This window comes from Apiospora hydei (assembly GCF_038363865.1).
Source record: "Apiospora hydei strain CBS 114990 chromosome Unknown utg000004l_segment0_segment0, whole genome shotgun sequence".
Taxonomy (NCBI): Eukaryota; Fungi; Ascomycota; class Sordariomycetes; order Amphisphaeriales; family Apiosporaceae; genus Apiospora; species Apiospora hydei.
Genome location: NW_027117363.1, coordinates 1062756 through 1079315, shown reverse-complemented (window position 1 = coordinate 1079315; position 16560 = coordinate 1062756). Strand labels below are relative to the sequence as shown.

General features: G+C 50.1%; 5 protein-coding genes across 5 annotated transcripts; all 5 read right to left on the bottom strand.

Annotated features, from left to right (window-relative positions):
* Positions 1-3295: 3295 nt before the first annotated feature.
* Positions 3296-4580, bottom strand: PG997_002859 (uncharacterized protein; the record flags this gene model as incomplete). Its single annotated transcript, XM_066807174.1, has 2 exons — positions 3296-4153; positions 4218-4580. 2 exons carry the CDS (start codon positions 4578-4580, stop codon positions 3296-3298), a joined length of 1221 nt encoding a protein of 406 aa, XP_066670792.1.
* Positions 4581-4873: 293 nt separating this feature from the next.
* PG997_002858 (glutathione-S-transferase theta- GST) lies at positions 4874-6201 on the bottom strand (the record flags this gene model as incomplete). The annotated part of the gene is made up of 5 exons (XM_066807173.1): positions 4874-4920; positions 5190-5695; positions 5752-5878; positions 5962-6073; positions 6139-6201. 5 exons carry the CDS (start codon positions 6199-6201, stop codon positions 4874-4876), a joined length of 855 nt encoding a protein of 284 aa, XP_066670791.1.
* Positions 6202-6822: 621 nt separating this feature from the next.
* On the bottom strand, positions 6823-8411 carry PG997_002857 (serine hydroxymethyltransferase; the record flags this gene model as incomplete). The annotated part of the gene is made up of 3 exons (XM_066807172.1): positions 6823-8178; positions 8245-8295; positions 8364-8411. 3 exons carry the CDS (start codon positions 8409-8411, stop codon positions 6823-6825), a joined length of 1455 nt encoding a protein of 484 aa, XP_066670790.1.
* Positions 8412-9239: 828 nt separating this feature from the next.
* On the bottom strand, positions 9240-10343 carry PG997_002856 (uncharacterized protein; the record flags this gene model as incomplete). The annotated part of the gene is made up of 1 exon (XM_066807171.1): positions 9240-10343. The coding sequence occupies one exon, from the start codon at positions 10341-10343 to the stop codon at positions 9240-9242; it is 1104 nt and encodes a 367-aa protein (XP_066670789.1).
* Positions 10344-12458: 2115 nt separating this feature from the next.
* On the bottom strand, positions 12459-16016 carry PG997_002855 (uncharacterized protein; the record flags this gene model as incomplete). The annotated part of the gene is made up of 3 exons (XM_066807170.1): positions 12459-13652; positions 13702-14852; positions 14909-16016. The coding sequence occupies 3 exons, from the start codon at positions 16014-16016 to the stop codon at positions 12459-12461; spliced, it is 3453 nt and encodes a 1150-aa protein (XP_066670788.1).
* Between the last annotated feature and the right edge of the window lie 544 nt (positions 16017-16560).

The window sequence follows — 16560 nt, the reverse complement described above, 5'->3', positions numbered from 1 at the left end:
TTTCGTTATTAATTTAACTATTAAAAATCGGTTTAATTACTTAATCGCCCGGTAAATCGGTTTCGCGGGATTAATTCGCGAGGTAATATTAACTTTAAACGATTAAAAACGGCGGAATATATTAGCTTTACGAATTAATATATTTAATCGCCGCTACCTATTCCCGATTATTAGGCTAAACCGACTTCGCTTTTTTACGCCGCTCGGCGCGTATTATAATAAGTATTAACCCGATTATACTTATTATAAAGCCGGTTTCGTCGAAATTTTAAATATCTTCGTCGATAATCCCGTATTTCGCCTTTATATTCGCGATTAGCGTAAATTAACCGGAAATAATTTTAAAATTTTCGTAAAAAGCTTTTTAATAATCGTACTAACGATTTATTTTAATCTTTAAGTCCGGGTTACGGTCGATAAAGCGTTTAACCCAGTACTTACCGACGCGGTCGCCGCCGCGCGACGCGGTAAAAGATTAGCCATATCTTTTACACTAGTAAAATCGGGAAACATCTCTTAAATATCTAAATTAATTATATACTTACGAAATACCTCTTTTTTAATTAAATTTAATTTATATCGTTTCGGTCGGATTTCGCGTTTTAAAGTTCGGCCGTAAATTCGATAACGTAAAATTAATTCGGGTATATTATAAGCTTTTATTATTACTTTTTAGCTTATTTAATTTAGTCCGTTTCGTATCGCTTAAATTATTAAAACTATCCGATCTTTTTAAAATTAATTAAGCATTATAATTATAAAAGTATTACGCATTAAAGTTTAATTATATTAAAATTAAATTTAAATACGTCGTTAAGTAATATACGTCGCGTAGTAATAAACCACGTTAAGTATTATTATTATAAAAATAAAACGCGTTAAAGTTTAATTAATATAATTAATTAAAAAAGTAATACGAGAGATAATATAATCCGCTTAATAATAAACTACGTTAATTAATTTTCGTTATTTATTTTAATTTTTATATATTAAAAGAGTAAATTATTAAAAAACGTAAACTTATAACGTGGTTTATTACTACGCGACGTATATCACTTAGCGACGCATTTAAATTTAATTTTAATATAATTAAACTTTAACGCGTAATACTTTTATAATTATAATGCTTAATTAATTTTAAAAAGATCGGATAGTTTTAATAATTTAAGCGATACGAAACGGACTAAATTAAATAAGCTAAAAAGTAATAATAAAAGCTTATAATATACCCGAATTAACTTTACATTATTAAATTTACGGCCGAACTTTAAAACGCGAAATTTAATCGAAACGATATAAATTAAATTTAATTAAAAAAGGAAGTATTTCGTAAATATATAATTAATCTAAATATCCGAGGGATGCCTCCTAATTTCGCTGGTATAAAAGATATAGCTAATCTCTTTACCGCGTCGCACGACGGCGACCGCGTCGGTAAGCACTAGGTTAGGCGTTTTATCGACCGCAACCCGGACTTAAAAATTAAAATAAATCGTCGGTATAATTATTAAAAGGTTTTTTACGAAGATTTTAAAATTATTTCCGGCTAGTTTACGCTGGTTGTGAATATAAAGGCGAAATACGGGATCGTCGACGAAAATATTTAGAATTTCGACGAAATTAACTTTATAATAAGTATAATCGGGTTAATACTCGTCGTAATACGCGCCGAGCGGCGTAAAAAACGAAATCGGTTTAATTTAATAATTAAGAATAAACAACGGCGATTAAATATATTAATTCGTAAAGCTAATATATTTCGCCGTTTTTAATCGTTTAAGGCTAATATTACCTCGCGAACTAATCCCGCGAAACCGATTTACCGGGCGACTAAGTGATTAAGCCGACTTTTAATAATTAAACTAATAACGAAACAGGTTTAAATTAAATTAAACACTTTAATAAATACATTAAAACGTAAACGAAAAGTTCCTATCGTTTTTTAATTATTAATAACCACGAGAGCTATATTTCGGCCGAATTCGAAGTATATTACCAAGATAATAATATTATTATACTCGGTATACCTCTTTATTTATTTCACCTGCTTTAACCACTCGATATAGCACTTTATTCGGCTTTAAAGCGTGCTTATTTAAAAGAAATCGAGCTATTTATTAAGGCCTCGATAAATTATATTACGAAGCTCGAGTTTTTTATCGCTTTTAAGGCCGCGTATTTCGCTGTTTTTACGGAAAATAACATTAAATCCGGATTTAACGCTTTTAATTTAATCCTTTATAATCTCGACGAGGTGATTAATAAGCTAAATATACGTTTTTAAACGCTTACACTTAACTTATCCTATCCGAGGACGGCTAATACCTACGACCCTTAAACGCCGTTTAACCTTTAATAAATAATTAAATACTTTATTTATATTAAAAAAAGGTATTTACTTATTAAAAAGCTCTCCGACACCGATTTTAAATACGGTAAACTAAATAGCGAAAAATATAATTAAAATAGTTTATAAAATAACTTTTATACGCGATAAAATATATATATTAAAAAAAGTTAATTTAATATTTTCTAAACGCCGAAAAACTAAAAAATCGCGAATTTAGTTTAAAGGAGCCCTTACTATTAAGGAATTTTAATAGCTATAAGACGAAAAGGTAAAAGGGAAGCGTTCAGCGCCCGATAAAGGTAAAAATAGGGGTTCGTCGAAACGGAGGGCGACCGGTGGAAAGCGCTGTGGTGTTTACGGCGAGACAGGTTATAATGCGCGAACATATAAAAAAAATATAGAATTAAGCAAGGAATCGGATAACGAATAGTTTTAATTAATTTTAAACGTTATAATTAAATTAATTTATATAAAAAAGTCGAGAAATAAAAAAAGTGCGTCGCTAAGTAATATACGTCGCGTAGTAATAAACCACGTTAAATATATTACGTTAAAATATTAATTATATACGAATTATAAGGCCGATTACTTTATAATTTATACGATACGCGGTTTAAGGAACTCTAGATCGGTTTAAATTAGTCGATAGTACCTCCTTGTCGTGTTGACTTCGTCGTGCCTGATAATCGTAAAACGTTTCACCATCCCATCACACCCGGGAATTGGGTATCATGATCACTGCAATATTTTAGTTGGTCCGAGTTGATGGCCAACGGCGAGGCCAACCAGTTGAAAGCGCCTCCTGGCCTCAACCCCTATTTTTACTCCGTCAATCAAATCATTTGACCGCAACCTTTTCCTCATCAGATATGACGTGGTGAGACTCTTTGACAGCCCCAACTCCAGTCTCGGTATTTTCTTGTTCATACCCACTCCCGCCATCGGCTATCGGCGTCGTCGGCGTCGTCTTCCGATCCTGTACCCCCAGACCGAAAAGAACGCCGGCACCAGACTCAGCGTCCAAAACACGACATTAATAACCGCCGTCCAGAACGGCGAGAAGCGGCTGCTGCTGATCCCAAACGACGCGCACTGGCCCCAGCTCTCGACGCCCCGTAGCAGGCCCGTCCCGCGGCTCAGCTCCGACGTGCCGTCGCCGACGGTGCCGATGAGGAAGTACAGGTAGTTCTGGACCACGTTGCCGACCGTCTGCAGCATGATGTAGACGCCGAAGCCCCGGCCGAAGCCCGGCGAGGTCCAGTCCAGGCCCTTGGGCGGGTGCGCTTCGTACTCGTACTGGATCACGAGGACCCAGATCCACAGCAGCGTGAAGGCGCCGCAGGATCCCACGAACCCGGCGCGGATGCGCGTCCGCACGCTGAGGCGCGGCGAGTCGAGGAACAGGCCAAACAGGGCGCACGCGATGGTGCCCGTGACGGCCGACAGGAACGACGCCAGCGCGCGCGCGCGCACCGAAAAGTACAGCGTCAGGTACGTCGACGCGTAGCCCCAGTAGAACCAGCAGGAGAAGAAGACGGGCAGCAGCAGGCCGATCTGTTTAGTGGTGGCCGTGCGCCCGAGCTGGCGCAGCTGCTCGCGCGCCGTGGTGCGGGCCTCGACCACGATGCGCGACCCGTCGCGCCGGCGCGTCTTCTCGGGCGGCGACAGGAGGAAGGCCAGCGGCAGCGAGCAGGCCTGCAGGACGACGAAGACGAGCAGCGTCACCCACGAGACTTTCCCGCTCGTCGCGGTCCGCGCGTTCAGGCCCAGGTTGATGGCGCCGCCCAGCAGCTGGCCGCTGTTCTTGAAGCCGAGCCAGAGGGCCCAGGTAGCGGCCCCGCTTGGCGTGCTCCGGGTAGGACAGCACGATGGCGCCCTCGGCGGCCCAGTAGAGCCCCGCGCTCACGCCGCAGACGGCGGCGCCCAGCATGACGAACCACTCGGTGCCGAAGCGGTTGTTCTGGTACAGGGCCGCGCTGTAGATGGACCAGCCGAGGGTGCCCGCGATGAGCGTGTTCCGGACGCCGATCCAGTTGACGAAGACGGGCGAGAGGATGCAGAAGAGGCCCATGAGCCCAAAGACGAGCGAGTTGCCGCCGTTGACCAGGTAGGGCAGCAGCGCCCCGCCGGCGCCGAGCGAGTTGTTGGCGTTCCAGAGGCCCGGGCCGAGCAGGGCGATGACGCCGCAGATGATCATCTGGGCCAAGACGCTTCGGTAGAACGTCGCCATGGTGGGCGAGCGGGCGGTATCAGGTGCGATAACTCGAGGGTTTTGGCCATCATCATCCTTGGAGCAACTAGCCGACCTGATATAATCATTTCGACGTCCATACAGATCAAAATTTTCTCAAAGGATCTCGGATCATGCCATGGCGCAATTCCATCCTGACCATTCACATGGATCATGGTGCCTGGGAATGGTTAGCTGCCAGGTTGAGCCTCCACACCGGCCATCCATAAGCCCAATTGCGTGATTTCTTGGCACGATAACCTTATCTCGCCAGTCATATCCATTTGGAATTATTACTTGAAGTATGTTAGTCGCGGGGTGTTGCCGACTGTGAAGAGAACTGGATTTTGGTCAGTCAAAGTGCTTGGGGAACCACTTGTAGCAGATTTGATGGTCGCGATTTTGGGCGGCGTTGGGGGGGGTCAGGGATTTCGTCTGGGCTACGAGCCAATATTCCAGCAAATCGATGTGATGTAAAAGCTTCAATATGAATTTCTCTTGGCATTACCTGGCGCGCTTGTCTGACCTTCCACAATGCACCCCATGATCCCCCGCATCCCACCTCTCAAGGCACCCCCCTCCCCGATCGCGTAGCCTTCGCCAACTCACTCTGCGCCACATCATCCGCATACCGCTGATAAATAGGCAAGTAATGCTCCCTCTCGCTCTCCGTCCGCTTCACGCTATCCCGGCCCTCCACCATAGCCTGCCACTTCCGGAACCTGTCCCAAGCATCTTCATCGTCCTTTCCTCCCAACGACGATGACTGGCCCGGTTCCGGCACCGCAGTGATACCTTTGAAGTGCTCAAACACCCAATGCCGCAGCACCCACGGCGCCAGCGCCAAATCGACTATACCGACCTGGTCGTCGCCATCCCCGGCGAAGAAGTACGGCCCCTCCGGATCCATCGCGCGCGCGAACTCGAGGAGGAACCCGCGGTACTCGTCCCGGAGCCCCTCGAGCCGCTTGCGGCCCTCTTCTTCCTCGCTCCCGGCCGAGGACGGCTGGAACTGCAGGAGCCGGTGCCAGGCCGGGATAATGCGCGACGTCACAAAGTCCACCCAGATGCGGGCGCGGGCGCGCCGGAAGAGCCCATCACCATCATCGCCGCTGCTGCCGCCGGCGGTGACAGCGGGGGCGGCAGCAGCTGGGGCGCGCGGTCCGGGTACGCCTCCTCGAGGTACTGCAGCAGCACCGTGGACTCGTAGAGGGCCCTGCCGGGCGCGACCTCGAGGGTGGGGACGAGGCCGCGCGGGTTGGCCTGCATGAGCTGCTCGCCCTTGTGGTAGGGGTTGACTGTGGTGATTTGTTATCAGTACACTCTTTTCTTGTATTTGAAGTGACGACTTGTTTCTCTTATCCGAAGGGAGCAGGCGCACCTTCGATGTACTGGTATGGGATCCCCTTCTCCTCCAGCGCGAGCCAGACGCGCTGGACGAAGGGACAGAACCAGCCAGCAAAGAGCTTGAGAGGCTGCTCTGCAGCATGTTGCTGAAGTGAAATTCATGTAAGTAAGAGCTTGTCGATCAGTCAGCATTGGAATAGTATCAACGTACATCGACGGTCTCTTTTGCAAGCCCCGTAGCTACAGGGTGCAAGTCGGCATCGGGCATCGGCATGGTGTAATACTTCGGGCTATATTCCAGTGTATGGGATTATTCGTTCAAATGACAAGGCGCCTTATGTATTGACTATTAAAACGGTAGAGGATGGCTTGAAAAGAGACCATTCTCATAGAAGACGAGGTATCATGATGATTAATGCCATTTGCGATATTGGATGATGCTGGCTGGGTACCCCAGATGATAACGTGATTTTCGTGCGGGACAACATTCAACCAAGTCAAGACACATGCATTAGTAATAGAAACGCGGGCAAAGCTGGAAACGATTCTCTGTTTCATTGTGATTCGCACTGAATCGAGTTTTCTCATTATACATATTTGGATACACATCATTTCCAAATCGCAAGCCACCCATATGGGTGTGTGGTATACCATACTGCGTTGAAGCAGCGAAAATCAGACCCATATGGCTCTCCCAGACTCCCGCTGGTCTCGCGCAAACATAAACGCCGAGATATGCAGCTAATTGACCCTTTTTGTTACCGTCAGTTCTAGTGTTAAACCAGTTCATGAACCCCCGAGCTTGATTAAGTTGATTGCTCAGTCGTACCCTTTCCTCTAAAGGTTGAATTTTTCAGCTCCGCTGACTCCGCTCTTGAAAAACACACGCTGGCATTTAGAAGCCAGCCTCCGCTCTCCAGCCCTCAACCGGGAGGGGGAAGGTGGAGCACCACTCGGCGATCTCCTTCTTGATCTCGTTGATCTTGGCAACCTCGCCGCTGGCAACCTTGGCCTTGAAGTCCTTCAGCTTGTTGGCCTCCTTGGGAAGCTCACCCTGGATCTCCTTGCACAGCTTGATGCTCTGGTCAATGTACTCGGCCACACGCTCGAAGTCCTTGGTGCCGAAGCCACGCGAGGTCATGGCGGGGGTACCAATACGGATACCGCAAGGGGTAAGAGCAGACTTGTCGCCGGGAATGCTGTTCTTGTTGCAGGCAATGTTGATCTGCTCAAGGATGGCCTCAACGCGGGCACCATCCAGAGCCTGGGGACGGAGGTCGAGCAGAACCATGTGAGAGTCGGTGCCGTCGGAGACCAGCTTGTAGCCAAGCTCCTTGAACTTGGTCTCGAGGGTCTTGGCGTTGTCGACGACCTGCTGCTGGTAGGCCTTGAACTCGGGGGACTGGGCCTGCTTCAGGGCGACAGACAGAGCAGTGATGGTGTGGTTGTGGGGTCCACCCTGGTGACCGGGGAAGACGGAGAAGTTGATGGGGTTCTCGAGGTCGTACATGACCTCCTTGCCGGTCTTGGCATCGACGCTGCGGACGCCCTTGCGGAAGAAGATCATGGCACCACGGGGGCCACGGAGGGACTTGTGGGTGGTGGTGGTGACGACATCGGCGTGGGGGAAGGGAGACTGGATGACACCAGCAGCGATCAGACCCGAAATGTGGGCCATGTCGACGACCAGGTAGGCACCGACTGAGTCGGCAATCTTGCGCATGCGGGCATAGTCGATCTCGCGGCAGTAGGCAGAGGTACCAGCAACGAGGATCTTGGGGCGGTACAGCTGGGCATTGGCCTCGAGAAGGTCGTAGTCAATGATACCAGTGTCGATGTTGACACGGTAGGGCATGGTCTCGAAGTAGGTAGAGACAGCCGAGATCTTCTTGGCGGGGGTCTGGTAACCGTGGCTAAGATGGCCACCGTGGGGCAGGTCGAGACCCATCAGACGGCCGTGGACGGGCATCAGAGCCTGGTAAACCTGCAGGTTGGCAGGGCTGCCGCTGAGGCACTGGACGTTGACACCCCACTTCTCGGAGTCGAGGCCGAAAGCCTTGAGGGCACGCTGTTGGCAGAGGATCTCAATGGCATCAATGTGTTGGTTTCCACCGTAGTACCGGGCACCGGGCTGGCCCTCGGAGTACTTGTTGGACATGGGAGAACCGAGAGCGTCGAAGACAGCGCGCGAAGTGATGTTCTCCGAGGCAATGAGGACGATAGACTCCTTCTGGCGCTGGATCTCTTTTTTCTACAGGGCAATGCGCGTCAGTGTCGAGTTCGGATAGAGCAACGAATTGGGCCGTCTTGAACTTACCATGATCTCAGCGACCTCGGGGTCAGTCTCGAGAAGGGACTTCTCGAGCATCTGGTAACGGTCTGTCAGCATTCCATCGGAACATCGCGAGGCGGGGCAGTAGTCGGCGAAGGACTTACATCCTTGTGGGCGCCCGAGAGAGCGTAGGTGGAACCGTTGGCAGCCATCTTGTCTGTATGTCTTCTTTTCGGGGGAGAAATGAAAGAAGCTGGCGTATCTTGTAGGATGATTAAGGGAGAAAGAAGAAGACAGCAGTGAAGAATGCAGGGAGAAGAGAGAAGGGATGGAGGAGCAGGAAAAAAAACTTAAAGGTTTCCTGAAGGCGGGAGGATGGACTTTTCTTGGTGGGGTGAACTGACAGGGCAGGACCAATCGCGGGGTCCATGGGGTCGACGCTAGGGAGTCTCAAGAGTCAAGGAGGCAGAAGGAGGGGTCTTGGGGGCCCTAGAGCTAAGCGTAAATCAATCGCGGGCGGCGAGATCGGCCCCGGGAAGCAGCCAGCAGCCCTTCTGCCCTACATCTCTTTGACTCTTTTCTTTTCTTTTGCCACTCTAACCTCTGAATTAGATCAATTGGCCTCTGCCAGGGAGCTCAAATAATTGTTCTACTCGTAGATAGCCTACCAGCCCTTCGCTGCTACAAGCTAGCGGAAGTCTCGGGCACAATGGATGTCATCATAGGGTCGCGCCAATTGAAACTCCGCCGAGATGCATAGAGTGTGTCCAACCACACACACCCAGCACCGCAGCACCGGTCCCCGGACACGAACCCGGAAACGAAGGCCCCTGTCACTAATCGGCCATTTACTTCCATGTCAAAGTCGCCGGACGCTATGATACGTTTTGGGGGTTTCGCAGTTACTATTATTCACCGCCAGCTATGTGTCTGGTTAATACTCATGTAATTGTTACATTGGTCGGACGTTGCTCAATGACCAGAATCATCAATCCGCCCGAATCGTCGCCACACCTTCCAACTGATTCTTTCCATCTTGTCTATGCGGTATCCCATTTGCTGTACAGGTCCAGAGGAAGCATCGGCTTGCCATCTATTCTCTGGACAACCAGTTCATCCGCGTCTCGGGAATAACACTTGATCGCACAACTTCCGCCAAAGCTTTTGACCTGCTCGGTAAGCTTTGTCATCAACGCCGCCAGTCTCTCGAAGCTTGGCTGCTGCATTCGCTCATATGTTGTTATCTTTTTCACCACGTCCTCGACGTATGTCTCCTCGAACTCGCCTTGGTAGTGGTAGGCACATACGAGCTTGCGCGTCTGGGAGATCCAGAGCGGCGGGGCCAGGTCGAACAATTTGAGCGGCGAGTGCCCAACGCGTGGCTTGATCTTTAGTATTGAGTCCAGCGGAATGATGCGACCTTGCTTTCTAACCGATAGTTTCGAGCCAGAACCCAGTGATTGGTGATCGACGTTGTTGATAATGTCTGCAATGGGATCCTCCGACTTACTATCTGCCTGAGGCTCCGACCCTGGCGGGTCTACATAGGCGTCAGCCTCGAAGCGGACGACGTAGTTGAGACCTCCGAAGCTGTACTTGATGACTCGGTAGTGTCCGGTACTGTTGGCGATTTCGCGTGCAGTGTAGGCCTTCTTGTACTCAAGGCCATATCCTTCGAACTGCGTTGGCATGATGAATGTGGAAGTTCTAGCCTCAACACTGGAAAGAGTGACAGTACTCTCTCCCTCCAGCTCTGCATGAATGGTGAAGGGCTGCAGGCCAAGGCGGGCCGAAGCAGGGTCCACGAAGGAGAGCAGCTTGCGAATATTCTTTGCGTCCGTGACGACGTCAATGTTGCGCACGTCAAACGAGGGATCTGCTGAGTATACAGCGCGGAAGAGAGGCTCCATAGGACTATCGGGGTGACGAGCCTCGTTCTCTGCAAGGTACTGTAAGCCTGAATCCTTGGGCAAAGGTCCTCGCCTCTTCTTCTTCGGGGGTTGCCATTTGGGCGGCATGCCTGGGACAGCGATAGTCGGCTCCGGGAGATCGATCCAACTGTAAGACGACAGATGTTGGACATCGCTAATAGATGCCTGTGAAGCATGACCTTCAAGGTCTTTACGGGTGATAGTTGCCCTCATTGTCGGTTGATGCGAATTTGATGCTTGAAACAAAGTTGTCAAGAAATTGCCAGTTAGGATAATGGATGGTACAGGAACCTTGGAAGTTGGAAATTTGAAGGTCATGTCCACAGACTTGGAAATGCCAATGGGATCTCCAATCTGGCAGGAACGAGGGTGCTGCGACTGCCTCGATAAGACGGCGGTGGTGATAGACCTCATGCATGGATCGAACGCTTAAAGAAACTGTGCCAATTAAAACTTGCAAACGGACATTATTTGAGAAGAGAATTACAATTTCCAAAGTCTCATTTCACTTGAATCTCAGTCAATTGATATATATGACTGGCTACGTGCTGTACATATTATTAATATTAATGTAGCACGGTTGTAAATACAGACTTGTACACATGAGGGAAAGCCAACTAAACACCAAGGTGTATGAACACACCAATTCCAAACCACGTTCACCAAACCAGCAACACCTTCGATAATATCTTGTGGTAGAGCAGGGGAAAAAATGCATGTGGGAAAGGGAAAAGGAATAAAAAGAAAATGCTGATTAGGTCTACCCTGCGTCAGGTTCGAACCGTACGAAAAACGACCAAATAAACAACGAGCCTAGGGTTAATTTTATCGAACAAGTTCTACCCTAGGAGGGTAAACACATCAGCTTCCGACTGAGCTAAATAGCTCCAGTTGGTGGTTAGAAAAGTAAAGCTCCATCTAGGAATATGAACCTCCTCTGCCTTCTGTTGTGATTGTCCCATTGCTCCCGTGTACTTATTTACCTACCTACCACTCCCACTTAATACAAGCGAGGAACCGACATCATGTCACTTGCCAACAAGATCATGTCCTCGCAGGGCAAGCCGATGGCCACGAATGCAATGGAATCATACTTCAAAGACCTTATCCCGTAGAAGCAGGCAAGATAGACTCGAAGATGGGACCGCAATCCAATAGCTCAAGATATGTACGACAACAAAGCAGATCACCCTACAATACAACACGTAGCCATCTGTCTTCATGCAAGCAGTCGTCAATCATATCACTGGTCTGTATTTTTATAACAGTATGGTCTTGGGTATATGTACAAAAGTTGATCCAGCCATCGCCACGGAGCGACGACCAGCAAAGAAAACCAAGACCCCTTTTGATTCTTCCTTCTCGCTTCATTTCATATTTATCTAGCCAGGCCATCGTCGTGTCACCGTTCACTATCGACCATGCGTCACCCCCTTGACTCATTCCATCTAGCCAGCCAGCCACTGAGGTTTCCATGTTTTCGTTGTTGCACCTCTGGAGAACATCATTCCGACTTCGTTCCATCAGCTCGTGATGCGGCTATCTCGTGTGCTATCCCCCCTCGAGGCTGGGACGATGGCAAAATAGGGAAGGCGACCATGTGATAGGTGTAGGAGAAGAAAGAAGCGCAAGACGGGAAGAAAAGATGGCTCCCACCACCCCCTTACTCCTTTTCTCCTCTTCCCCCATGACCCAGGGGAAAACCATCTAGCCGCGTAAATCGCTCCTTGAGAAAGAACCGCCGTCGATATATGCAAGTGTCGTCCAAGACACACCATTAAATGCGTCCGTCGTATGGTCTAGGGCGAACAACCAGAGCGCGGTAAAACGCCAAGTGCGGTGAGAAACAAACCCAACAACTCCAAGAACACCAGTATTGTGTCAACGACCTGGTGTTGATCTTTTTTCGACTTGCTTCAGACGCCCAAATGCAGAAAAATAACCTGGTGTATCGCCGTAAAACAAGGATAAATCACATGATTTCGGATTGTAACTTTGTCGTAAGAGGTGTCCCCGGTTGGAATCAGCCAAGATGTCCTATCTTGGAAGAGACGTAACAACCAGGGCCTCTCCGGCGTAACCCAAAAACGCAAATATGGCCACCAGACAGGGTATAGAGTATAGGAGGTGAAACGATTAAACGAAGAAAAGGGAAAGAGAAGAAAATTAAGGAGACGACCCTCGTAGGTGATGAGAGACAGTAAGGAGGAAAGAGAAGTGGCCGTTCAGATCAAGACGAGGTATAGTGGACAGCTAATCCGAATCCAGATCCATTGGCTCGCTCCCCAGAGTGACATCCGAGACCACCGAAGAGCTACGGACACCTCTCTAGTGCTCCATGCTCTCGGGGCTCGGTATGCCTGTATCGTCTTTGTCCGTCTGACTATTGCCGCCCTGGCTCTCCATGTGGGTCATCTCGGGTGCTGCAGGTAATGACAAAGAGCCGTCAGCCGGCGCAGAGGAATCGGATTTGGCTGGCGGCTTTTTCACATCGCCTTTGCTGGGGCTAACGTTTACGCCACCATTGGCCTTTTGCGCGGCGGCAGCGGCAGCGGCAGCAGCCTCCATCTTCTTCTTCTTCTTGTTGATGGCGTTCTGCTCCTTGGGCGGTCGCTTTTGCGGCGAGACAATCTTGCCGGTGGCGCCAAGACGAGGTCGTGGACGTCGCTGCTTCACCGGTAGATCCTCATCTTCGACCAAAGGTGCATCCCCATTAGCGTGCAATTTGGCCAAGAAGAAGTTCTTGACGAGCCCAATCTGGTCTTGGATGTTCTCCTTGGTGACAGAATCTTGGGGTGGAAGATCTTCGAATAGTACTGCATCGATGGCATCGGTGGTTGGGTTCTGGCTTTGGTACTGGTTGTGCACTCTCGACTGGAGGAGATGCAGGGGGACAGATAGCATGCCGCCCAACTCTCCAGCAAGACCCAGTTCCTTGAAGCCAAAGAAGTCTTCTCCCAGCTCTTCAGCGAAATCACCGCCGACGAACTGTTCGCTTCCATCGTTGAAGGCAGCAGCGCCACCATCGGTCGTCGTTTGGTCGTTCAGTGCAGGGCGTAGAATCTCGGCCAAATGGTTCTTCATACGCTCGTGGATCGAAGTCAACTTATTACCAAGTCGCTCCACTTCGTCTTTGGCGTAGCTTTCCAGTGTTTCAACATCGTACCCATTTTCATGCAGCGTATGGAGCAGAACTTCCTCATCGGTGTACCGCGGTTGTACCCGAGCACCGCGCTGGGCGTACTGGGGTGTGGGATCCTTCCGCTCGGCTTCGTTGTACATCTTGAACGTACTGCCAAGCTTGGCGAAATAATCCGCAGCGATATCCGTAACAGTATCCAAGGCCGAGGGCTGCATCTCTTCGAACCCAGCGTGGTAGAAGATCTTGGCGACAGATCGCTGTAATGTCGCCCTGCAAAGCTCGGGTGCCATAACAAGATCATCGCCACACGTAACCTGCGGGTCGACGTCTTGTTCTTGGAATGGCTCAGGGTTGTACTTGGGAAACTGATTTTGATAGACCTGAGGGGTGTTAGTGATATGACTGTCACCGAAGGTGCACATTTCCTACCTGTTGTTGAATCTGCATCTGCTTGACGACGCCGATCTTGGAACATAGCTTCCGTGTCTCTTGCATTTGGCGAAGGTTTGCGTCGAACCTCTCCGCCAGAGGAGCTCGTGGGGCTGTGAAGTATCCAGCTGGAATGGCCCGGAGGTATTCCTCGTGTTGGTTGATGACTTGGCCTTCATTGTCGACATGCCACTGAAGTTTTGGCGGGATATCAGGAATCATGCACTGAGGGTCGTACCAATCAGGTACCACAAGTTCAACGTCTTCTTCCATGCCCTCGGCCAAGGTCTCGGAAGCATTGATATCCTTAGCAGCCGCGTCGTCAGCCGTTGGACTAAACGCCCCACATGCTTCTGCCTGTTCCTTGTGACGCAGATACCTGCGCATCCCCGGCTTGGTTCGCAATAACGCAGGTTCGTCCACATTTAGCTTGCGACCTTCGAAAAGCTGGAGCCTGCGCTTTGCGATCTTGGCACGGCCCATCTTGGTGATCTGCTTGTAATGCTTGTACTCGTCATCCTCATAGACCTGCTCCTGAGCCTCATTCAAGGCCTGGTTAAGAGCCAGTCCGTTGAGGGAAGGCCCATCAATGTCCATAGCGTCGACGTTGCTGCCTATACCCGACTGCCCATTTAGGCCACTGGGAGTGCTGGATCCGCCAACTGGAGGCGTTGCGAAGCCATTGCTCCCCTCAGCCTCGGACCCCTCCCTTTGCACTTTTCCCAGTAGGCCGTTGAGCTGAAGGACGGGCTTCTGTTCGCCATTTGGTGTGTCTTCTTTCTGATCAGAGGGGGCTTTCCTGGACTTCGTACCCTTGGCTCCACCAGTAATGCGACCTCGGGAGGACATGATGGGTTCATCGTCACTATCGTCGCCGGCGTCGTCATCTCCGCCGTTTTGCTTCCGTCGTTCTTCCGCCTCAACTTCGGCGCGAGGTCGGATGACCAGATCCGGTATTAGCGGGATGAGTTTCTCCGCCTCCTTGCGCATGCCGTTCGCCATACGGCGCAACGGGTGTGTCATTTCTTGATTGTATCGCAGGCAGTTGTCCCAAATCAGGTTAAGATCGACGACGAAATCGGCCTTGGATTTATAGGCAAGCGACTTGAGCTTTTTGGTCATGCTCCCGAGATCCATAGGCTTGGTAATGACTGTCGGGGATTAACATGGCTTGCGTAGGTAGTAGACGAACACAGGATTGACTCACGGTTATAATAATCCGGCGCATCTCTTTTATTCACCCTCTGCAGGAAAGGCGTCGAATACTCTGTGTGCGCCTTCAACTCGGTCAAGACCTTTTCCAGAGCCTCGTACAGTTCTTCCTGGTTGACATTTTCCTCGCTGGCCCATTTGCTGCGATTCTTCCGGACTTCATTCATGAGGGAGCGGAGTTCAGCATCGGACGCGCGCACGAGTTCGCGCTTCATGTCGATTCGCGCAATCAAATGCTTGAGGGTTAGACTGGATGCGCCGAGGTTGGCGCTGCTGAGCGATCCGTAATTTTCGCCGGTGGGACCACTGGCGGCGCCGGGGTTGTTGTTCTTGTCCATCTCGGCTTGTAGCATCTTCTCCGACTCTTCGAGCTGCTGCTGTTCTATCATGGCAGCTCTGTCATCCTGCAGGGTGTAGAACAGGGTATGGAAGCTGCGCTTGGCTGCTTCCTCGGTAGCGGTGCGCGCCTCTTCCAGCAACTTCCGCGCATCTTCAGAAGACTTGGCCTGGGCTTGGGATATTTGCGAACCCTGCGACGATTCCTCTTTTGCCTTGTCCAGATGTCTCCCGGGCGAATGAGGCGCCTGTATGGGAGAGCTTCCGGATTTGGAGGGCGACGGCAAGGCGCCGACGACCTGTGTAGTTTTGGATTTCAGTGGCGAGGCATTGGAGGTGTTGGTCGCCTCTTCTCCCTCGTCTTCATCATCGTCATCGTCGCCATAGTCGTCTTCATCGATGGTTCGCTTCGCCCGTTTCGCAGGCCGCTCTTCAACGGGGCCATGGTCGGTTGTCGGGGGCAGCAGGGGCGCGGAGAGGGTAATGGGGTGGCGGAGGGACTCGATACCGGCATAGTTGTATCCGCCCTCGTCATCAAACAAAAGCGCGATTTTGGATGCGGTGCGGCGATAGCTGTCGGCGAAGTAGGCGCGTCGGCGGTCTTCCTCTTGGTCGAGAGATGCCTCAGGCATCAACTGAATGGCGCCATCCGTCGTAGGAGTCTGGGTTCGCTGCTGGCCATCATCAGATTGATGAAAGCTACGATTACCGTTGATGGTAGTTCCAGATGACGGTTGCCAGCTGTGGTGACCGTTCATGATGGACATGATGGCCGTGGGCGTGTTATAGGGATGGGCTCCGGATGGACGCCATGCGTGTGCAAATGGCGCGTTCTGGAGATGGCCACGGGGGAATCGCGCGCCTAAAAGAGAACTAACGGAACAAGCGACATCGAAATAGATGGAATCACAAAAATTGAGGCCAATACCGATAAGAATGGTGATGCCTCGATGGTTGGAAGTCGAGGGCGTTTTCGCGTATGTCGAGAGAGGAGGTTAACAATTACTGGGCCGAAAAGGGTAGTACCTCTGGAATCACGCTTTTTTGGCGGGAGAGTGTTAGAGACGGCCGTTTTTTGGTCCTGATTCCAGATATGACCGCATCCAGACTGCCAAAGGGTACACGCGACCAATTGTCCACAACTGGACAATCACGACCGCGCAACAAGTCAAAAGCGGTGCACTCGCGTCTAATCTGATCGCTGCCTTTCTCCGAAGCCTTCTATCTACTTTTCGCAAGATGGCCCCATTCCCTCGGCCTGCAATTGAGCTCTGGTCGCTGGCCCAGCTCGGTACCTTGTCCACCCATTCA